The 24,152-nt window shown below is 44.2% G+C and overlaps 1 protein-coding gene across 1 annotated transcript in view; it reads left to right on the top strand.

Annotated features, from left to right (window-relative positions):
* CNTNAP2 (contactin associated protein 2) overlaps positions 1–18,248 on the top strand; it is a 1,144,465-nt gene extending 1,126,217 nt beyond the window's left edge. The window contains exons 23-24 of the mRNA XM_065398395.1: positions 12,136–12,207; positions 18,049–18,248. Of these exons, the coding sequence (XP_065254467.1) occupies positions 12,136–12,207; positions 18,049–18,248 (272 nt within the window). The remainder of the gene's footprint in view (positions 1–12,135; positions 12,208–18,048) is intronic.
* The last annotated feature ends 5,904 nt before the right edge of the window (positions 18,249–24,152 follow it).

Raw genomic sequence — 24,152 nt, 5'->3', positions numbered from 1 at the left:
TCCTCATGCGGTACCGTATCAAACGCTTTACTGAAATCGAGGTATATTAGATCCACCGCATTTCCTTTATCTAAAAAATCTGTTACTTTCTCAAAGAAGGAGATCTGGTTGGTTTGGCACGATCTGCCTTTCGTAAAACCATGTTGTAATTTGTCCCAATTGCCATTGACCTCAAGGTCCTTAACCACTTTCTCCTTCAAAATTTTTTCCAAGACCTTGCCTATTACAGATGTTAAACTAACAGGCCTGTAGTTACCCGGGTCACTTTTTTTCCCCTTCTTGAAAATAGGAACCACATTAGCTATTCTCCAGTCCAACGGTACCACCCCCGAGTTTACAGATTCATTAAAAATTATCGCTAACGGGCTTGCAATTTCTCTCGCCAGTTCCTTTAATATTCTCGGATGAAGATCATCCAGTCCGCCCGATTTAGTCCCGTTAAGCTGTTCGAGTTTGGCTTCTACCTCGGGTACTGTAATGTTAACCCCCCCCTCCTTTATTCCCCTCTGTCACGCTCTCTCTATTCCTAAACCCTTCATTAGCCTCATTAAAGACCGATGCAAAATATTCGTTTAAACATTGTGCCATGCCTAGATTATCCTTAATCTCCACTCCATCTACAGTCTTCAGCGGTCCCACTTCTTCTTTCTTTGTTTTCTTCCTATTTATATGGCTATAAAACCTCTTACTATTGGTTTTAATTCCCCTCGCAAGGTCCAACTCTACACGGCTTTTGGCCTTTCTCACTCCATCTCTACATGCTCTGACCTCAATAAGGTAGGTTTCTTTGCTGATCCCTCCCCTCTTCCACTCTTTGTACGCTTTCTGCTTTTTCTTAATCACCCCTCTGAGACGCTCATTCATCCAGCTCGGTCTAAATCTCCTGCCTACGATCCGTTTTCCCTTTCTCGGGATACAGGCTTCCGACAGCTCCTGCAACTTCAACTTGAAATAATCCCAGGCGCCTTCCGCCTTTAGATCCATAAATATGTTAGTCCAATCTACTTCCCTAACTAGTCGCCTTAATTTATTAAAGTTAGCCCTTTTGAAATCGTAAACCTTAGTCTCTGATTTAATTTTGTTAATCCTTTCATTTAGTTTAAACCGAATCAGCTCATGATCACTCGAGCCAAGGTTGTCCCCTACAACCATTTCCTCAACGAGGTCCTCACTACTCACCAAAACCAGATCTAAAATGGCATCCCCCCTCGTCGGTTCAGCAACTACTTGATAAAGGAATTCATCAGCTAGCACGTCTAGGAAAATCTGAGCCCTATTATTCTTACTAGCATTTGTTCCCCAATCTATATCCGGGAAGTTAAAGTCTCCCATGATTACACAGTTCCTATTAGTATTTACTTCCCTAAAAACATTAAAGAGTTCCCTGTCCATATCCAGGCTAGATCCCGGCGGTCTATAGCACACCCCAAGCACTATCCCAGGGGAGGCTCTAGTAGTTTTTTTACCCAATGTGAGTATTGCCCAGACAGACTCCGTCTTATCCATTCCATCACTTATTATTTCTTTACAGTTTACCTCATTATTGACATACAATGCTACTCCCCCACCTTTACCTTTGTTCCGGTCGTTCCTAAACAGCACATACCCTTCCATACCTATACTCCAGTCATGACTACCGTTCCACCACGTTTTGGTTATTCCTACGATATCTGGTCTCATTTCTCGGACCAGGAGCTCCAATTCCTCCATTTTGTTACCTAGGCTTCTCGCATTGGTGTATAAACATCTTAATTTATGCCGTTTAGCCTCCCTCCCATTTGTTATCCGATTTGGTACGGACACTGTACAGCCAGTATGACCTATAAGTCTAGTATCCATCCCCCCCGTCTTCCTTATGTCCAATCTCTTCCCCCCGGCTATGTCTGTTCTTGTCTCGTCACCCTCCTTCTCAGTGTTGTAATTTGGCGTGGAGATTAACTGGACATCTCCCAACCGTCTCCCCTGAATTCCTAGTTTAAAGCTCTCTTGATGAGATGAGCCAGCCTCCCTCCCAGAAGTCTATTTCCTTCCCTACTTAGGTGAAGTCCATCCCGTGAGAACAGTTGCCTGTCCCCGAAAGCCTCCCAGTGGCCATACATCCCAAAGCCCTCCTTATAGCACCACTCCCTTAGCCAACTATTTATCATCACAATCCTGTCAGCCCTTTGCTGCCCTTCTCTAGGAACAGGCAGAATCCCACTGAAAATGATCTGAGCCTCGATTTCCTTAAGCGTCTTCCCCAGCCTGGCATAATCTCCCTTGATTCTCTCTAGCGAGAACCTAGCCGTGTCATTCGTTCCTACGTGAAGGATGATCAAGGGGTTCTTACCTGCTCCTTTTAGGATCCTTTTCAACCGCAGGTCCACATCCCGTATCTTAGCGCCCGGCAGACAGCACACCCTTCTGTTCTCTGGGTCCGCCCTGGTCACAGGCCTGTCTAACCTCCTCAGTAAGGAGTCCCCAATCACATAAACCTGCCTTTGCCTGGTGACAGTGCAATCTACTAATCTATCCCCTGTTCCCTCTAGTCGCAACCCCTGTCTCTTCCTATTTTCCCTTATAGTCTCTCTTATGCCACCCTGTACTGTCCCGGGGCCCAGATTTGGTGCTGTCTCCATCAACTCCTCCCCTCTTTCTATGGGACTAGCCGCTCTTCTCTTCTTCCTCACCCTTCCCCCTTCAGTGGCCATCTGCTGCACCCCTTCCTTGTTATCCAAACACGCAAACCTGTTTCTGAGCTCTATTTCTCCTTCACTGACCCTCCTTTTCCTTGGCCTGCTTCTCACGGTCACATGCTTCCACAGCGCTTGTTCTCCCCCCGACATTCCCCCCTCACAGACCCTGGCCCCTGCTTCCACCTGTACCCCTGAGCATTCCCCTTCAGCCACCCCTTGCCTTTGCTCCATTAGCTGCTCAAACCCCCTTCTGAACTCTACCAGGGTCTCTACCTGAATCTCCAAACCTCGGATCTTTTCTTCCAGCAGCTCTATTAGGCGGCATTTCATGCAGACATACCTCTGTTCAGGCACCCCCGCTAGGACCATGTACATACCGCAGCTGCCACATGCAATCATCTGCATTGTGTCCCCCGCTGCTTGGCTCATGGCTGCTGTGGTCTCTGCCCGCTGCACCTGGGGGAACACGGCACACGGGACACCGCGCCCTCCTGCCAACTCCCACTCAGACTCCCCTGTTAGCAGCCCTGTTTGCCGGCTCCTGGGTGCCGCTGCTCGCAGCTGTGCCGCTGCCTGGCTAGGCGGCCGCTTTTATAGGCCCCCTAATCAGCCAAGCTCCGCCCCCTACTCAGGGCTCGGGGCTCAGCTGCCCTCCCAGGACACTGCCCCTACAGGCCTCTACACACACAAGCACTACAAAATGTAGTCTAACCTTTTGTGGTATTTTGGAATACAAAGTATAAAAAGGACAAAGTATTGCGATTGTAGAAATTACCTTCTATATGTACTGTGCATTTAAAATAACGTTGTTTACAATTTTACAAGTGTATTTAACCATAATTAGCTTGCATCTTAAAATGTAATGTCACAGAAGATGGAAAAGCTACAAAGGGGTAATTTCTGGTTTATTTGGTACTGAAGGGTATTTTTTAAATCTGTCTAAATGCGGATTAACCAGAGTGGATGTCTTCAGTAATTTAAAAAAAACAGTTAAATAAATAATAAATTTGTTAATTTGGCAGTGGTACTGTGTGACTCGAGAATTGCAAATGTAATGCCTATATTTAAGATATGGAGGGAGATGATCTAGGCAACTGCAGACAGACACATTTACCTGACTCCAGTTGTGTGCAACACGTTAAAACAAATTTGAAGGAAAGAATAATTAAAGACATGAAGATAAATGGAACATGGGTTTACCAAAGGTAGATCGTGCCAGACTAAGCTGATATCTTTGATAAGAGAGTTGATTTCTTAGACAAGGGGAATGCAATAGATCTAATCTATGTGGATGTCAGTAAAGCATTTGACACAATACCATGTGGGAAATTACATGTGGTTTGTGACAGGTTGCCACCACCCCCCTTTGGGGTGCCACCTGATATACTGGGGTCCCACTGAGCCTGCCCATTCCACCAGCCTGGGCTCCCTCACCCTGTCCTGCTGTGCCAGGCTCTCAAGCCTTCTCCAGCACACACACAGGTAGGGATACGCCCAGCTGCAGAAAGATACACAGACACTGAGATCAGCTCTATGTGGGAAGACTCAGCTCGGGGATTGCCCAGCACTCAAGTGTACACGTCCTTTGCGATGCAATCCCAAAATTATATTGTCTTGCGCTGCATAGAGGTCTATACAGCGTAAGCTCATGAAATCCGTCCCCTCCCTCAATGTGGAGGAAGTTATGCACAGCTTTCCCCCCCCCTCCCAGTTATGAATTACACAAACTTGTTTTAGAATAAACAAAAAACAAGTTTATTAACCAGAAAAGGTAGATTTTAAGTGATTATAAGGGATAGCAAACAGATCAAAGCAGATTACTGAGCAAATAAAACAAAACACAACCTAAACTTAATACACTAAGTTAACTGGTTAATAGTAGCAAATTCTCACCCTAATAGTTGTTTTATGCAGGTTGCAGAATTTCTCAAAGGTAAACTGCACTGCTTGCAGCTTAAATCTCCAGGTATGCCTTTCACAGGCTAGACCTTTCTCACCTGGTCTCAGCCCCTACCTGTCCCCCTTCCCCCCGCTTAGTTCCTTTGTTTCTTGTTTCTTTAGGAGTTTTCATCAGTCTTCCTTCTTGGGCAGGGAGGCATTGGAGAAGAACCAAGATTAACTCACTCCCCAGCCTTAGATAGGATTTGCATATGGTAGGAATCCTTTGTTTCCCAGTTTGACTCCCACCCCCTCTTAATGGAAAAACACTAGAAGTCGAAGAGGGTGTCCAGTACAAGGTTACATGATCAGCTGACCCTGCAGTGTCAAAGCAGCATCCCAGGAAACTTCTCAGGAAGGAGGGAGATTAGCATCTTCAAAGACTTCCCTCTAAATGGCCCATCCGGGCTGTTTGAATACTGTCTGGTGGGTGTTCCCCAGATGAAAACACAGTTGTAATTGTTACATAGTTAATATACCTAACTTCAGATATAGACATGATACATACATACACATTGGATAATCATAGTCAGTAAATCATAACCTTTCCATCGATATCTCACATGACCTACCCATCTTGCAAAAAATACATCTTAGTTATGCCATATTCATATCATACGCATATTTCTATGAAGAATATGGGACATAATGGCACATGGTTAACTCATCATTTTACGTTAAACCTTTCACTAGGGATGATGCGACTAATATATCAGCACCGTGGCTGTTTTGAACGAAGACATTGATCTCCTTCTTGAGCAGCGTTAGAGGTTGTCAGTGAGTAAGGCTAATTGGGCTTCTAAGGTTCTTTTCGGTGACCATTAGCCCTTCCACATGTTAGTAGACAGAGCAATTGTCTTGTGACAGGAACTATCTCAGAAATGCTGTTCAAGGATGCACCAGTTCAAAAAGCAGCTGAAGTACTGAATAGCTGCTGCTTTTAGTATATTATATTCTCTTTGTCCCTGTACGTTTGGATCATGAAGGCAGAGGAACCCAAGCATTATTAGCTGCAGATACTATTTCTGATTTCAAACTATCTTGGGCGGTGGATGCAGTATATGGAGCATCTCCCAATTGCAGACCTCTTGGAGAATAGCACACTAAATGGGTGATCCTCATTTGTAATGGTGCTTCCAACAGTACAAGAGAGAGCTCGATAACAGATGACATAAGAAGCTGTTCTCATCATCTTCTTCAGAGGAAAGCAACAGATGATTCTTTCCTACAAATCCCTATCTGTAGTGACAGATGAGTTAGAAGAAAAGAATCAGTCGTCTTTATTCATGATGGGCCTCTCCATTTCCAAACTTGACCTCTGAAGACACAAAAAGTGCAGATCCAGAAAGTGTTTAGAGGATAAAAGGCCAAGCATGCCACTGTACTAAGCATCTGTACTGAGAATGAGGCCACATTTTTAAACTACTACATGGTTTCTGGGCACTGAACAGTATTTTTTTAAAATTAACATGCTTGTTGATCATTGCTGGCAACGCAGTACTCACTGACATTAAGCTATAAGCTAGACTCATCATTGCCCACTCATGCAAAGATTTGAAAAAGCCCCTACATCATGCCCTTAAGGCCAACAGAGTCAGCCTCTGGCAGGCCACTTGAGAAGTGAGTTCCAGAGCCAGGGGATCTCTGATGAGAATGACCCACCTTCAGCCCCCAGATTTACATACCTAAGGAGTATCCGCAGAAATGTCCAAGTTTGATTTCTGGTGCATGTGCTAAGGGAAGAGGTGATTTTCTTGGGTAGCCAGGACCCAAACCAAGCAAATCTTTATAGCTCAGCTGCTCATCATCAACACTGCAAATTAATATTAATAGGTAATAGGTCTTGAGATGTAACTGTTTATATTTTTCTCATCCCTAAGGAGCAAGGAGACAAACTAAGGAAAGCGTCTGTCTTAGATTTGGCAACATCAGTGCTTGCGCCTTAAATACTTAATTATGGTGCTAGAATGTGCTGTAATCTCTACTGATGGAGAGTTAAAAATGGACCCTTCACTCTTGCCTGGTTCTCTTTCACAATTATGCACATTTTTCTTCTCCTAAAAGATATAATCAGAGTCTGTAGTTCCTGACACTTCATCAGATGCACCAGCCAGTTGACGTTTAGCTACCTTCCGAATCCAAACCGAGACGTTGTTTTGGTACTTGCTAAGAGACCCATGCATTTGTAGCTATTTCGTATAGTACTGAGTAGAATGTTAATCATGCAGTCTAGGAATAAGAAAATTAGTAGATTAGTTTAAAAAGAGAGCCACTGTCACCTCTGCTAAGACCGTATTTATTTTACAAGTATTATCAATAACTAGGAATCCTGTTAAGGGAAATTATTAAATAGTGGAGAGGGAGGAATTTTGATATCCAAATTCTTGGCTCCACTACCTTGCTTTTCCTTTGGCTCTCCAGAGACTGAAGATAATTTAGTGAACTAGCATAAACACTCTGAAGCTGAAGGCCAAGGTTGGTGCCTTTACAGTTTCAAGTTTAAATTTATATTTTGACTTTGAATATTGAAGCTCTCTTCTTTGCTCCTACCTCATCCCACATCCTCCATACAAAAGTTTGGTTTTTTTTGTTTTGTCTCTTTTTTTCATAAAATTAACGGACACATCACATGTATAGGGCCTGATCCTGCTCTCATTAAAATCAGCCACAAAATCCTCATTGACCTCAGCAGCAGCAGGATTGCGCCCACCATTTTTGATAATTACAAATATAGGAGCTACAAATTATAGGCACATTAATGTACAAATTGGGAATATAGCAGTTGCTATTTTTCAAAGCTTCTCAGTTTACAAATACATTAGTTTAAAAGCCATTCCCCTCAAGACTCATCACCACAGGCTTCATCTTTCACCGAGAGAGGTGTAATGGCATTACACGTCTCGGTATCCAAAACCTTTAATGTGACAGCATAGAGTAGCAAGGGTCTCCAAAATGTGTATCAAAGGGACAATAATCAAACAGTCTTTATTGCTCAGATGTATGTATGTGTGTGTGAGTGTAGAAAGAGATACAAATACCTTGAACCAGGGCCCTATTTAGCTCACAAGATACAGTCTCTTGAAGGCAGACTTTCCCCACTGCAAACCAGACTTTCCCCACTGCATGGGTCGGAGTAGACATGTTGCTTGCAGGGTAGGCGACCCATGTAAATGAGTTTCCCAACCCTGAACCCTATTCTTAGTCCTTTCCCGTCCTTGCAGGGTATATGTAGAGAGAACTGGGACTATTTCCACCCTAGGGCTATTTTGTAACCTCCTTCCATGACTCCAACAGAGAGAGGAGAAGGGAGTCAAAATCCTTCCCAGATGCCATTGTAAAATGAAACAAGACAGAAACCCTGTCTTTGGAGGTTTACACGCATACACACGCTTTCCATAAAGACAATTTTTCCTGGTCCCAAGGCAGTTTTTTATAGGTTTCCCTCTGGGTCCATTACCAATGCTTAGATATCTACAGCTAGGCTTTGATCAGCACTTAACTCTACAGTTCCTTTGAGAGCACCAGAGCGTTTCATATTCTACATTAATTATAAAAGGAAGTATTTGTTTTCCTTCCTTAACAGGTGAAATGTAAGAACTGGTCATGAAATTTTCATTAAGGTAATAGCTTAGGCCGGCGTGACTAATATATCATCAGTTCTTGTCTGAAGTCCTAGTGAGGCACCCAGTGACATGCAGATGTGTCTACTGAGAAGTAAAAAGATAAATGGGTCCAGGCTTTTGAGTGATGTAATATACTGCAGATCAGTTTGGAACTTTGATAACAGTAAATATTCAAAACACTACATCTAAATCTAAACGTATCTAAAATTTGAACTGTTATCAGACAAATGCAGCCCTATATGATGTAATCCTGCAGTATGTTACTATTCTTATACCAAAAATGTATTGACCTGAATAAGGAAGAAAATCATGCATCATGGAACCTTTAATTTTGAAATGAAAATTATATTGGTCTTGATTCTCCACTGCCTTGCACTTGCACAATCAAAGCATGTAAAATGCTGTCATTGGGAAATGACGATGCAAAGTGCAAGGCAGTGCAGAATCAAATCCATTGGCTCATCTAATCCATCCCTGTTCCCAGTGCAGGATTATTCTCCATGTTTTCTCGTGTGTTGTCCAGTATAGTTTTTTAATTGTCTCCAAGGATGCAGCTTTCATTGGAAGACTGTGTCCTTCCACTCTTCCCTAGGAAGATTTTTCCTTAGTCACCATAAAAATTACACACAATTTTTACACACCTATCACATGGGGTGACCAGATGTCCCGATTTTATAGGGACAATCACGATTTTTGGGTCTTTTCCTTAGATACGCTCCTATTACCCCCCACCCCCTGTCCCGATTTTTCACATTTGCTGTCTGGTCACCCTACTATCCCACAATCACTTTTAAAAGCTTTTTTCTGTGGTTACGAGAAGAATGCTCTAACAAATTTCAGGAACCCCTGCTATAAGAAGTTAAGAGGATAGTAGCAACCCATTTAGGAGTTATTCCATGCATCTCAGTGGATTGTTGAGTCTGGAGCCTATTGGTGACAAGTTAAATGTCAATGGTGTTAACTATTACACTGCTGATCATTCTAACAGACACTGCTACGTGTCTCTCCATAATCCCAGACTGTCTCCCACTCTACCCTACGTACCAGAGGTGTCTGGAGAACAATTTCCCAATCTGCCTTGCACTTTGCAAGTATATCAGATGACCTGGTGTCTACAAACCATAGCTGAGTTTGGATTCCCCTAAAGCAGTTCAGTGCATCCACGTGTCAGCCCTGTGTTTGGCACAATGGTGCTGGCATGTCCTCACTTCTTCGCTTCTGGTTGGTATCTGTGCATGCTTACTGCCACAGCCGCCAGAGGATGAGGCTTTAATGCGTGAGGGATAGCTCAGTGGTTTAAGCCTTGGTCTGCTAAACCCAAGGTTGTGAGTTCAATCCTTGAAGTGGCCATTTAGGGAACTGGGGTAAAAGTCTGTTTGGGGATTGGTCCTGCTTTGAGCAGGGGGTTGGACTAGATGACCTCCTAAAGGTCCCTTCCAGCCCTGATATTCTATGATTTGGAGAATATTATCACATTTATTACCAAAGCAAAATCACAGAATTCCCAAACCAGAGAAGTGGCTTTTTTCCAGGATGGCTGCTTCCACGGAAGAGCTATTTGATTCCCAGTGGATTGATAAAGATGGACACTTGGCTGCTGTAAAACAGAGAGACAGGGTGGAGATTAAGGGATTCCTGAGTATCGAAGGAGACTGTATCAGTATAGTTCCAGCCCAGCCTTTACAACCCAAATAACTAAATGGCCCTATTTATGGTCCTGAGTAATGGCTAGGGTGGTGCACGGTGTTTAGAACCAAAATTCATTCAGCTTCTTTGTAGAATTGGGACACTTTTGCCTAAGTATCATGGCAGTGACTGGTTGAAATTTCTGAATGAGGAAGGCAGCTTTCTTTTTTCTTCCTCAACCTAATAATGCAGCAACAGTACAGCTGTAATCCCTATGAGCAAGAGAATTGCTTTTGCTATGTGAAGGTTAGCTCCATGTAATAACTACAGCTTCGTGACGCTTATTTGCTCTGGGCAAGTCATCATTTGCGGCTATTGTGGAACAAGTATCAGGCAATGAACACGGGCCTGCTGGGATATGTTCTTACAATTAATGTCCTGGAGATAATGGAAGGATTTGAAAAGTCGCCAAACTGTGATGGAGAAAATGAACCCTCTTGCCTATTAACAGCTCCCCCATTGGTGCACCTGTGTATTATTGCCACATAGACTATTTATTATTCCTCTTTGATGCAGATCCTAGTGGACCACATACACGAGTTTCTAGATATTAATGTTAGCTCACCAGTCAGTTAACAAGAATTTTGAAGAACTCTTGTTTGTATCCAAGGAAGAAGAATGGCAGACTGTATATTCAAGATGGATGTTGATAAATTGGAGAGGATTCAGAGAAGAGCCACAGGATAATTAAAGGGTTGGAAAATATGCTTTATAGTGATAGACTCCAGGAAGTCAAACTATTTTGCTTAACAAAGAGGAGGTTAAGAGGTGACTTGATTACAGTCTATAACTATCTACATTGGGAAGAAATATTTAATAATGGGCTCTTCAGTCTAGTACAGAAAGGTGTAATATGATCCAATGGCTGGCAGTTGAAGCTAGACAAACTCAGATTGGAAATAAGATATAAATTTTTAACAGTGAGAGTAATTAAACATTGGAACAATTTCCAAGGGCTGTGGTGGATTCTCCATCACTGACCATTTTTAAATCAAGATTGGTTGTTTTTCTAAAAGATCTGCTCTAGGAATTATTTTGGGGGAGTTCTATGGCCTGTGTTATACAGGAGGTCAGACTACTAGCTATTTAACATGCCGTGGCTCTGCTCCCAGAGTATACATATGGGAAACCACTTGAGGCCGTGGGGTCTGAAGAGAGTTTTGGAGCTAGAGAGGTGATTCTGAGCTATTAAGACTTTGCAACACAAAAGGAACCTAGATGCCTAAGAAGAGAAAGTTAAACTCCATAATGAGCAAGCCTCTGGATGCAGTGATTGCATCAGTGGTCTTTAATGGCAACCTATTACAATATACACCAAAGAAAAAAGAACAGCTACGCTTTAAATACTGACCTGAGTAATAAATAATTTATCCAATTTCTGCATCTCCTCCAGTAATGGTTTTCTTATTGAAATGTTCTTGTTGATTCACTGAAAACATTATTATGTTTCAGTGACAAAGTATCAGGTGCTGTAAGTGTGCCTCCATACGCACAACTACCAGGGTTGGCAGTATAGAGCTAGCAAGTAGGCACTGCAGTGATGGGCAATACAGAAAAATTACGATCACAGATTAAATAGATGAGATTCCCTTTGAAAATACTCCTCAATATTCTGTGGATGGCCAAACCTGGAACTTCCCATCCAAACTTTAGCCTAAAGCCTAACTGATTCTTTGGCCCATCTCTACCACAATCACTCATTTGTTTACTTTAGGCTGTGCAACAAAAAAGAGAATTCCTTTTTCTGTCACACAGTTTGCTGGTATTGTATAGCAGTCCCTAAAGGCTGGAGAAGTTGGAATCCCTTCTGGACAGCAATGTCTAGTCTCACTAGGGCAAAAATCTCATTAGAAGCACAATATGAACTCCCACTGTTAGGGAGAAATAAATTTAAAAATCGTATAAAAGTCTTTGTTAGTTCAGGATGCCACAGACATACTTGACTATGTGTTAATACATACTGCTGGGGATTGCCTCTTGTATTTCATTTAGATTCTTGAATGGTTTGGGGTTGAGTGGAGTGGCTTTGAGGTATTAGGTAGAGGGGAAAGTTTCTTATTTAAAAATAAAAATACAAATCGCAGCTGACTTTCTTTTTTTAACTTTATTTATTTTAGGATCTTGGGCTTGTGACAAGTGTATTTTTAAGCCAGTCTTGTGAGTTTTCGGGAACTGATGTATTATAACATGAATCTTTGATTCCCGTTTTACAGCCAGTGCTGATTTCCCATACAATGGTCAAGCTTTAGGAGATGGAGTTAACAGGAACTCTGCCATTATTGGAGGTAAGAAAAATATATGCATTGGTAAGATGTTTTGTGGCTTGTGTATAGAAGTTTGAAACAGCAGAAAATAGTGTGTTCAAACTGCTTGGTTTAATAAAGGGCTTCCCTACATGGGACAGTTATACCAGTTTAAGGTAAGGTTTGAATTTAAACCACTTAGTTATACTGTTAAAACTCCCCATTTAGACCTTCTTAGCCCAATAGAAGAGTGCCTTTTTTCAGTTTATCTTACGGCACTTTGGAAGCTATTTAAGCTAAAGCCAAAAAAAGCCACTTTTACTCAGGCTAGGTCTACACTGCAGCGGGGGTCCGACCTAAGATACGCAACTTCAGCTACGTGAATACCGTAGCTGAAGTTGCGTATTTTAGGTCGGCTTACCTAGCGGTGAGGACGCGGGAAAGTCGACCGCTGCCGCGCTGCCGCCGACTCCGCTGCCGCCTCCTGCCGAGGTGGATTTCCGGAGTCGACGGCAGAGCAATCAGGGATCGATTTTACCGCGTCTTCAGTAGACGCGGTAAGTCGATCCCCGATAAACCGATTGCTACCCGCCGGATCGGCGGGTAGTGAAGACAAAGCCTTAGTGTAGTTGTACTGGTATAACTGGTAAAATGTCCTGCCGTTTAGTGTACTGAACTAGTACACACCAATCAGCGTGAACCTGGGGCCTGCTCCTGCTCCCACTGAAGTAGGCTCAAGCCTGTAATTCAAAGGTTGTAGGTCAAGCACACTCTGTTATACTCTTGACATGATTCAGCTATCACGCTGACCTCACCTCTACTTAGGGGCCAGATTCTGTCCTAACACCTCACAGAACCTCATTATAATTACAAATGCATATGTTATTAATTGCAGAATTTGGCCTCAGCATCCAAGGGCTTGTCTACACTTAAAACGCTGCAGCGGCACAGCTGCAACACTTCAATGAAGACATTACCTATGCCGATGGGAGGGGTTCTCCTGTCGGCATAGGTATTCCACCTTCCCGAGAGGCGGTAGCTAGGTCAGTGGGAGAATTCTGGCTACACCAGGGGCTAGGTTTGTTTAACTGCCTCTCTCATGGGGTGTACATTTTTCACACCTCTGAGCAATGTAGTTATACCAACCTAATTTCCTAGTGTAGACCACTCCTTAGTGAAACTGGTTTGTGAGAAGGATTTTTTTCTTAATCATAATTCAGATATTATCTGCAAAATGGGGATCCTGGTTCAGATTTATACATAGACATATATATGCTTAGGTCTTCTGGCCTGCACCATACAAAAGGGTATTCAGATAAGGGGGTTGGGTCTGAGCCTCTCTTTAATTAGCACCATAGTATGCTAGAGAGGGATAGTATTACCACATTAATCTCCAAATGCATTCAAGTATTTTTCTAAAAGATAAACCTTTCATCTTAAAATCTGTTTTAGGGAGAAATTACCACAGCTTTCTTTCATTTATCCACAATGGAACAGCTTCAGTATTGGGGGGCAGAAAGAGAGAGTCTGTAGCCTGGTGGTTAGAGCACTCACCTGGGGGTGGAAAACTGGGGATCCAGTCTCCTGCTCCAAAGAGGTTTTTTAATTATTTATGCACAGGGGAAAAGCTTCAACAGGAGAGACTTAGGGGTCCCCACAGAATAGCCCATGGCCCAGTGCTTGGAGCACTCACCTGAGAGGTGGCAGATCTCTGTTCAGATCCCTTCTCCTCATCAGGTGGAGGCAGGATTTGAACTGGGGATTGCCCACACCTCAGGTGAGTACCCTAACCACTGGGCTAAAAGCTACGAGGGAGTCCTTCCTCTTAAAATGACATAGGTACTAATCCCAAGAGAGAGTTTACAGCTGAGAATTCAAAGCAGAGTGAGGCGCCTCCCTGCCTCCAGACTTAGGTGCCTATTTCTGAGAGGAGTGGGGGGCAGGGGTCTTGTATACCCCTCCCTCAGCTTGGCATCTCCCATTGGCTATCTTAGGGAGGGAGTCATCTAGTGTGCTTGCTTTTGTGAATCCCATCCTGAGGTGCCTATCTTTCCCCATTCATTTTATAGGGAGCCTGAGAGCTCTGTGAATCACATTGATTTTCTGGTCACCTAAAAGCTAGGTGTGGTGATGGTGACTTAAGTATCTTTGTGAATCTAGCCCTTATTATCAAACCGGCCCCTTTTTATGGTTGAAAAACTAAGTGTCTATAGCTTGTTGGAAAATAGAAAAATGTTTACAACATTTTTTGTGAAAAGTACCCCATTTTTAATTTAAAAAAATTGAAATTGAAAATATTTGACGAGCGTCAGCGTTTATCGCCCATACAAACTGGGCTCCCTCCAAGCACAGAATTGCATCTCTGAATATAGGGAACATAACTAAACAACACCCTTAATGCCCAGCTCATCAATTACACACCCACAGAGGGCCCATCCGGCCCTCTACACCACAGAAGTGCCACTTTAACACCACTGCCACCCATAGAGAACACGAGGAAGGTCATAAAGGGGGCTTGCTGTGTCAAGGCACTCAGTACTTGCCTCAACTAGGCTATTGCAGAGGTGACTCTAAATAGGATGGTGCAGTTGAGGGTAGGTCAGGTGAGGGGCAACCTCATCTGACCTCTTGGGGGTTCAGAAGGCCAGTACCCACTATTCCAGACAAATGCAATAGGCATTATAGAAGGCCTGTGCTGCATCTCCATGGCCTACCTACAGGTGACATGCGGATTCTGTCCCCCAAGGAGTTGTCCTGACAAAGCCCAGGTAACTCATCTTTAGGGTTACCATTCGTCCGGATTCTGCCGGACATGTCCGGCTTTTTTGAGTTAAAAATAGCGTCCGGGGGGAATTTGTAAATGTCCGGATTTTCCCCCAATGCAGAGAGCACATGGCTGACAGGGCAGCCGGCCGAATCGTGCCACTTGCATGGGGCTCCGAGAGCCAGAGCCCCTCCTCCGCTTCCCCCTCCTCTCCCCTGCAGCTTGAAATCACTCCCCTCCTCTCGCTCTCTCCCTCCCCCTCCCTGCATTCACAGATCGCCGGCCGGCATCCGGCAGTCTGGAGCTCCTCCCCCTGCTCCCCCGTCCCCTGCTGCCGAGCGTGCTGCTCTGCGGCACTCTGTTCTGAGCGGCACGGTAAGGGGGCCAGGGGGTCGGAGAAGGGGCAGGGAGGTTCTGGAGGGGGCAGTCAGGAGACAGGGAGCAGGGTTGGATGGGTCGGGAGTTCGGGGGTGGGGCTGTCTGGGGGTTGGGGGTGTAAGGTTTTGGGCAGTCAGGGTACGGGTAGGGTCCTGGGGGGCAGTTAGGGTGGGGGATCTCAGGAGGGGGCAGTTAGGGGACAAGGAACAGGGAGGCTTAGGTAGGGGTTGGGGTTCTGGAGGGCAGTTAGGAGCAGGGGTCCCAGGAGGGGGCAGTCAGAGGACAAGGAGCGGGGGGGGGGTTGGGAGTTCTGGGGGGGGCTGTCAGGGGGCAGGAGTGGGGAGAGGGATCGGAGCAGTCAGGGGACAGGGAGCAGAGGGGTTTAGATGGGTCGGGAGTTCTGGGGGGGGGGCTGTCAGAGGGTGGGGAGTGGTTGGATGGGGCGTGGGAGTCCCTGGTGTTTGTCTGGAGGTGGGGGTGTGGATAAGGGTTGGGGCAGTCAGGGGACAGATAGGGGGTAGGGTCCTAGGGGGCCAGTTAGGATGGGGGGAAGGTCTCAGGAGGGGGCAGTCAGGGGACAAGGAGCAGGGAGGCTTAGGTAGGGGGTGGAGTCCTGGGGGGCAGTTAGGGGCAGGGGTCCCAGGAAGGGGCAGTCAGGGGAGAAGGAGTGCGGGGGAGGGTTGGGGGTTCTGAGGAGGGCGGGAAGTGGGAGGGAGTGGAAGGGGCAGGGGCGGGGCTAGGGCGGGGCTCCTCCCGTCCTCTTTTTTGATTGTTGAAATATGGTAACCCTACTCATCTTCATTTATACTGGTATTTAGTGGGAGTAGTTGGGCCCTCTGTCTCTATGACCACGCATGAAGCACCAAATACACCTGTGGACTGTATAAATAGTAATAATGTTGAGGTTCAACCAGGGCCGGCTCTAGGCACCAGCAAAGCAAGCAGTTGCTTGGGGCGGCAGATTTGCAAGGGGCGCAAGAATCCAGCATGGGAGCTAAGAACCAACAGGGGCCCCTGGGAGCTGTAGTTCCTTGGTTAGCTCCCTGCCTATAGAGCCAGCCCTGGAGCAGGGAAAGAACTACATTTCCCAGCATTCCCTTGGCCACTAGCAACAGGAAGGGGTGTGGGAAAGGAGTATGGAACTGAAATCTGCAGCTTGCTGTGAATGGTAGGAACAGAGCTAGCTCTAGGTTTTTTGCCGCCCCCCCCCCGCCCACACCCCCTGCTGCCCCAGCTCTGGCCCCCACCTGCACTCCCCTGCTGCCCCAGCCCTGGGCTCTTCCCCCCCCCCCCCACCACACCCGCTGCCGCTCCAGCTCTGGCCCCCACCCGCACCTCCTGCCGCCCCAGCTCTAGGCTCTTCCCCCCCCCCCCCCCGCATCCCCAGCCCTAGCCCCCATCCGCACCTCCTGCCACCCCAGCCGTGGGCTCTCCCCCGCCCACACCCCCTGCAGCCCCAGCTCTGGCCCCCACCCGCACCTCCTGCTGCCCCAGTCCTGGGCTCTTCGCACCCCCTGCCACCCCAGCTCTGGCCCCCACCCGCACCTCCTGCTGCCCCAGTCCTGGGCTCTTTGCACCCCCTGCCACCCCAGCTCTGGCCCCCACCCGCACCCCCTGCCGCCCCAGCCCTGGGCTCTTCCCCCCCCCCCGCACCTCCTGCCGCCCCAGCCCTAGGCTCTCCCCCAAAGAAGGAATTGGGGGGACTAAATGGACGGTGCACCTCTCTATCTGAAGCCTAGCAAGGGAGGTATGTGGATCCCACTAGAATTTAAAATGAAAAGTAAGGGAGGGGAGGCTCTGGACCTGGGCAGCTTTAGATACAGTACCAGGCACTTAGGAGGATTTCCACTTCTGAGCCATGGAAGCAGAAATTGACTTTTCCTCTCCAGATATAGCTAATATTCAGAAAGGGAATCTAGCACCTGCCTTCCAGATTTGAACACCCTCAAAATTCAGGAGTGCTCAAGCTCAATTTGGGCAGCTGTTACTTCATTTCCCCCAAATCAAATATACTGATCCACTGTAACTTGCTGTAGAAAAAGTAGAATAAATTGAGCAAGAAATGCTTCCCAGTGGTTTTTAGGACTGGAATTGCTATTTTCAACAGCCATTGCTTTTTTTTTTTTTTTAAGTTTTAGTTTTATTTGTTTAAAAGAAAGACCGTGATAGTGCATTCCCCGTAGAAACACAGAATGGAACAAAAGAATAATAAAGGCACCTCAACTTTTCCTCATTTATGTAGGACAGTCTTATAATGTGCATCCAGATATCCTCCAGTCACACAAGCTGAAAATTGTTCCACTTTACTGCAGTTCTGTAACCATATGGGAACCAATCCTGTCCGTGTTCTGTGCACATCCATAATTCCTGCTGAATGACCCGCCCTGGGAGCGAGTTACCAGTGACCCAGGGCTGGGGCAGCAGGAGGGTGCAGTTGGGAGGGGGAGAGCCCAGGGCTGGGGTGGGGGCAGCCAAAAATTTTTTTGCTTGGGGCAGCAAAAAACCTAGAGCCGGCCCTGGGTTCAACCATTGCAGTAAGGATTAGGGGACTCTGTTTGATTAAGTTTTGGAATAAACCACAAAGGAATTCCATAGACATTAGTAGAGCCAAACAAAAAAAGTGAACTTCAGTGGTAATTAATTGCCAGATTGGTGTAAACATATGAAGTAGACAGTCAAATCAAGCCCCCGTGGAATTCCTGAATTTTTTTTTCGCTTCTGTCATTTCTCCTTTCCATTAGGTGTCATCGCTGTTGTGATCTTCACCATCCTTTGCACGCTGGTGTTCCTGATACGCTACATGTTCCGTCACAAGGGAACCTACCACACCAATGAAGCCAAGGGGGCGGAGTCTGCTGAGAGCGCTGATGCAGCCATCATGAACAATGACCCCAACTTTACGGAGACCATCGATGAGAGCAAAAAAGAGTGGCTTATCTGAGAGTGTGGAGGGGGTTGGAAGCAGGGCCGGGGTGGGGTTGGGGATGACTCTTAGCAAGGAGAGAACGCTCTACTTCAGACTCTTGAGCACATCTAGTAAAAAGATCAGCACAAATGAAGGAGCAAGCAACAGGCAAAACCGATGAGACTGGAAACAAGGATGACACACACACATTTAAGAAAAGTACTTTTTAATATTCATTTGCAATGAATTGCCCCTTCTGTATCCAAACAACAACAACAAACAGCAGCTTTTAGAGCTTCAGCATTGGTTAAAATTTGTCAGTAAACCTGTCTTTTCTGTGTGTGTTTAGAGGTGTTCTAAATACCCGTGATGATAACAGGGCCAGTTTTCTACATTTTTTAAAAGCCCTTTAGAATGTGGATATTTCTGTCTTGAGAACAGCTTACAAATCGACACATCCTCAAAGTGTTCTTTTCGGTCACTCATAGTCGGTTCCAGACAGGTTGCCATAATACCCATAATACTCGTTCACATATTGTTTCATTTGGTGGTGTTTGAATTGGGGTTTAAAAGTTCTAGGGGAGGAAGTGGGGTAGGGAAAAGAGGATCAAATCATATTTGCCAGTTTTCAAAATGCTACCATCTTGTGCCAACACTTTAAGAGTCCCACTTTGGCACAGGCATTTCAAAATGTTGATTGTGTATAGTCCTTATCAGCAATGTAACAATGTTATAATTATTTCTGACTATAGGGGGGGAGTAAAAGCACAGGAAAATTTTTTGTTTGGGTTTGTTTATTTAAATCTGAAGGAGTCTGTAGACGTAGTTTGAATCTGTTTCTGTAACTTTGGCTATAATGCTGCTGACCTGAGGCCACATGGCGGTTTCAGTTTAAACTCAGCTCTGCCTGTGATATTGTGGCATACACTGTATGTAGGCATAAGCATTGTCGTTGGGAATTAGAGTCAGCCTTGACCGTTTGTTTGCTTCTGTTTCTCTTCATAGGCTTTCACAGAACTATTAGCACAGTTCTAAGGAATGCATTTGATCCAACAGTTTTCACAGAATACTTTTCTGTTGTTGGCATAGCAATTTAGTTTGTTCTTTAAATCTTTGGTTTAAATCCCTTTGTGAAGAAAGCCTCTGTCACAGTGTTCTCTCAGGCAGTAAGGTAAAACAAGAGGCTTAAAGAGTCCTGCTCATAGAGAGGGCAGCAGAAACACACAGCATGACAGCAGAGGTCCTTTATTTAATAAACAGATTTGCCTGATCAGTTTCACTGTCTTTGGGGAGTAATGACTAAGGACTGCAAAGGCAATATCTAGTGCTTCAGGGATCACAATCTCTCAGACCAGCTGAATGTCAGGCATGTCACTGAGAAAGAGGCAGTCAGTTTGCACAGAGGGTAAGTGGTAGCCTGAATAGCTAATTTCATCCTTTGATGGCAATAAAGTGGTTTTTGCTTCCCCACTGCAAAGGAACAGGAGTCTCCAATAACCTTGTTTGATGGAGACACAGGGCCTTATGGGTAGTTATGCGTGGAACAGGATGAAGATATGAATGTATAGCAGGACATTTACTGTGCATCAAAAAACAGAACCAATACTAAGAATTTCTTATGAAAGGATTTATGCCTGTGACATTTTTGGTGTCACGTAACCTTATAATATTTACAATTTTGGTATGCACCGCTTTAATCCATTCCTTGAGTACCTATTCGCAAGACTTATTTGAAATTCTGATGAACTGCCCTCTGATGAGCTAAGCAGTGCTGTTTTCTTTTAGTTTCTTCTTCTCCTTTATTTTTGCTTTATAGAGCATTATTTTGTTGGATGTTGTAAAATTAGAATTTTTTAAAATTAGAGACGGAATATTGGAGCATTTTCAGGATTCCTTTGTATTCATAGGTCTTAAAACTGCTTCCTTGTTTATAAATGCACAGTCAGCAGACATGGCGACAATTTAAAGACATTGGATATGTGTTAAGGCCTTTCGTTAAAATTCTCCACGGTCTGTATCACAAACGGGACTTGTTGAATCACTATAGCGAATGTAGATCACAAACCCACTACTTTCTTCAGGGTATGGATTTGGACTCAGTAGGTAAATTTGGCCAGTTTTAAGAAAGTCATTGTCTGTTTCTCAGGTATCTTTATGGCAGTCCAAACAGGAAAGAAACCCATCTTTGCCCCACCCCACCCCGTGATTAGCATTGGTTTGCCTCAAAAACTATCATTTCTCTCTTTGAGTGAGAAGTCCTTATTCTTGTTTAAGATCAGTGGGTATAAGAAGAATATCCTCCCCCTGAAGAGTGTCAAAACAACACTATAGCATTTTGAAACTAATCTGCCATACATCACTAACTTTTCAGGCCAGCCACCTCTACTGTTGGGTGGGTAAGTCACAAAATGCTTCTCTTCTAGTGAAGAAAGTCCCACTTCTCCTTATTGATTTTAGTTTGTTAATTTGATTTCAAATGGTATTTTAGGCATTCCCAGTAAAGACTGTACCTGTTACTTCAGAAGGCCCAGATACAGCAAATGAGAGCAGAGCGCCCGTTTCCTTAGGCTGTGATTTTGTTGCAGTAAAAAGGCTGACTTTCTAACTGAATTTAACGTGAGAAGTGTCAGCTCTGCCGCCTGAGACTGGAGTCCTATGGTTCTTCACACAACAAAGACAGCACAAGTCACCGCAGGGGCATACTTCCCAACTAACATGCCTCATCCCTGCGCTGGAAGGGCAAGTGGATAGTTGCCATGTCCAGTCAAGTCTTCGGGTACTTGGTTGACCTAGCAACAAGCATCTCAGTTATGACAGTGGTCTTTGTGATGGTGGTGTCTGTTCATTAATAACTAAACTGAGACCACTAACTCAATTTACATGAGGCACTGAGCAGCCATCTCATTGAAATGATGGAGCTGGTCTCGATTCAAACCCGTGCAATAAAGAAGAAAGGCAAAGTCAATGCCAATACTCCTAATCATCTGGTCTCCCAACCTTCTGTCTCTCTCATGTCACAGAATCTCAGAGCTCTTCATGTGAAGCTCATGAGAGCTGTGTAAATTTGAGTTGTCCTCTTTGCAGGGAAGCCTCACGCGGTGAGAAGATGGTGATAAACTTCAATGTTATGATTATTTTCCTGATTCAGCAGGAATAAGGAGATGCCTTCATAAACCCAGAAGCTATTTGTATTAATGATTGAAAATCTTATTGAGAGCGGCATTAGCAATAGTGTATTTCCTTAAACTGGAAGTGAGAGAGCTCAGCAGTCTGAGACAATGGATTTGACATTGCAGACTGACACACGTGCCCTCCACACCAGTATTTTATGGTGGAGATGGTGTCTTGGCTGCCGGTTCTTGTAGCCTTTTCCTAGAATGCCTTGTAGCTATAATGTCATGGTGAGTAGTCTTAAGCAGGATAAACACTGGCCCTGCAAGGGCCCAGGAACTGAGAACCAGCAGACTAAGATGGGTAGCTTGCATAAGCCTGCAAGCACCATCTCTTTTGCAGGAAAGTCTCCCTTGCAAAAGAAATGGTGATATCTTATATGATTCGTGAGGGGAGTTCACAGGTACTTCTGGTTGCTAAGAGAGTTTGTACTGACGAACTGAGCAGTTAAAATGGCAGGTAATATAGTGAGTTTTTGGCAAGTGCTATATATCTTTCTATGGTGGCCAAACCTGAATCATAACAGAGTGAATCCTGATGAGCACGCAACACTGCCCTGAAATGTACTCAAGTATCATAGAAGCATAGTGTACATTCAGCTGAGTCAGTTTTGTCACTCATTTTAGTCCCTTTCCCTGTATGAACGTGTGGGGAAATGTGACTCTAAAAGGCCTGCTCCCATTGAAATCCATGGCAAAATTCCTGTTGATTTCAGTGGGGGGCAGCTTGTGCCCACAATCAGGAGTGTTGGTCTAGTGGGGTAATGCTAAGGGGCATTTGGATCAACAGTCATAATAAAGGCCCCCAGGAGATCAGCTGTGAAGTGCCAAAGAAATTTTGTCCTAGCCAAAATGGTAAAAATTAAGATGTTGATAACAATACAGCTTTTAATAGAAACCAGCTTTCTAATCTGTTGTTTCTTATGTGTTAATTCAAATGCCCCTTATTCCATATTAGAGTCAGTTGACATTAGAAGTGACCTTTAAAATCAGAAATCAATATTAAACAAAAATGCGAAATTTCAGTTAGGACTATAATATTTGTGCCTACCATATACACTGCGCCTTTGTTCTCTTATACATCGTTATGTTTTTCACAGCAGTTACCACTTGAAAGGTATGGAATTCGCAACGTTTTTAATCATGCTCAAGACAGCATGATGCATATAAAAGGGTGGTTATCATCAATATTTCACTAAGATTGCCAAAGAGGGGGTGTATAATTACAAGTTTATGGTAGAGATAAGAGTTCATTTTAGAAGAGAGTCTATTCAGTGACTACATTTTAATCAAAACAGAATCTCTTTTAATGGCAGATGCATCTAACTTCTAGGATACCAATTGAAATGTGAAGCTGTTACTCAGTCTGATAAGCAGTAGCTTTTTAATATGGTTTCTCACTCAGATTATCTTCCATTGTGTCATAAGCATGGTGACTCTTTATGGGTTACATTGTTGAAAAGCAGAACCTAAATTCTATCTCTGTTAATCAAAATTGGTATTCCATCCTAGAGATATGAAACAGGAATCTCACCCTCCAAAAGTAACAGCATGTAAATAAGAATGAAAGAAGGAAAATATGTATGTATGCCTAATATCCTTTGTGAATGTCTTTCCTTTAGTTAAAAGTTCTATTAGAAACCAGATTGATAAATAAAAAAATAGAAATTCTACATAGTTTTAATTATCCTAACAGCTGCTTCCTTGTGCTTTGTATGTTCTGATCATTGTCTATATTTTTTCTTCCTCTAACAACAGGAAGTCAATTTGGAAAGGACAGAAGTCTCTGCCTCATGAGAAAAGACTCAAAATATGCAGGGACTCATATCCTCTCCAAAAGGACTTGTTCCTCCTTGCAACAAAGAAGGCAGTCATACACAAAAACAGTGATTGCTTAAAAATAAGAAACTGTTGCTAGACTGTGTTTAGTTTTCATTTCAACCAGCCTCGATTACATTCTGAAGGCCAGCTCCTTGGCTAGTGTAAGCCGGCATAGCTCCATTGACTTCATGAGAGCTATCCCAATTTAGGGCAGCTGAGGATCTCGCCTCAAAAGTTTGGTCTGCACAAAATGACTGCTTTTGCTGTGATTGTTGTCATTCAGGCGCCTTTGCAGACAGTGTTAAGGAAGTTTTGCTGTTGCTAGCATTCATTGTGCATCTTATCTTCTACATTGTAGTATTAAATACCTATAAAAATTCCCTCTCTTAAAATAACATAGTATAGTTCATTTGTGTTCCTTCAGCACCATACTTCTGTCTTTGAATATGGATGTGAGCCTACTATTGAATGCAGTGAGTTGTGTATGCATATCTAAGGGCAGAATTGGGCCCTCTGGCTTTTAATAGGTTAAATTATCAGGTTCCAGAAAGCTTTTATATTAAATATCTTCATAAAATATATGACTTGTACTTATGAATAACAGTATGTGAAACCAAGCCGGGAAACATGAATGCTACAAATACCAGTGATTCAGGGGATATAGTTATACCATTGTCCCCAGCATGTTGTGCTGTCTACTACAAATTGCCTTGATCATGTTCCAAAACCAACTACAACCCTGGTCCTGTCTAGGACTTCAGCTGAGTTTCTAGAACGTGATTACATATACATGACAAATTGTGACCCTGTCGTAACTAGGGTGACCAGACAGCAAGTGTGAAAAATCGGGACGGGGGTGGGAGGTAATAGGAGCCTATATAAGCAAAAGACCCAAAAATCAGGACTGTCCCTATAAAATCGGGACATCTGGTCACCCTAGCATAGGCGT

The sequence above is a fragment of the Emys orbicularis genome, chromosome 2, assembly GCF_028017835.1.
Source record: "Emys orbicularis isolate rEmyOrb1 chromosome 2, rEmyOrb1.hap1, whole genome shotgun sequence".
NCBI classification, from domain to species: Eukaryota; Metazoa; Chordata; order Testudines; family Emydidae; genus Emys; species Emys orbicularis.
This window is presented reverse-complemented; position numbering and strand designations above follow the sequence as displayed.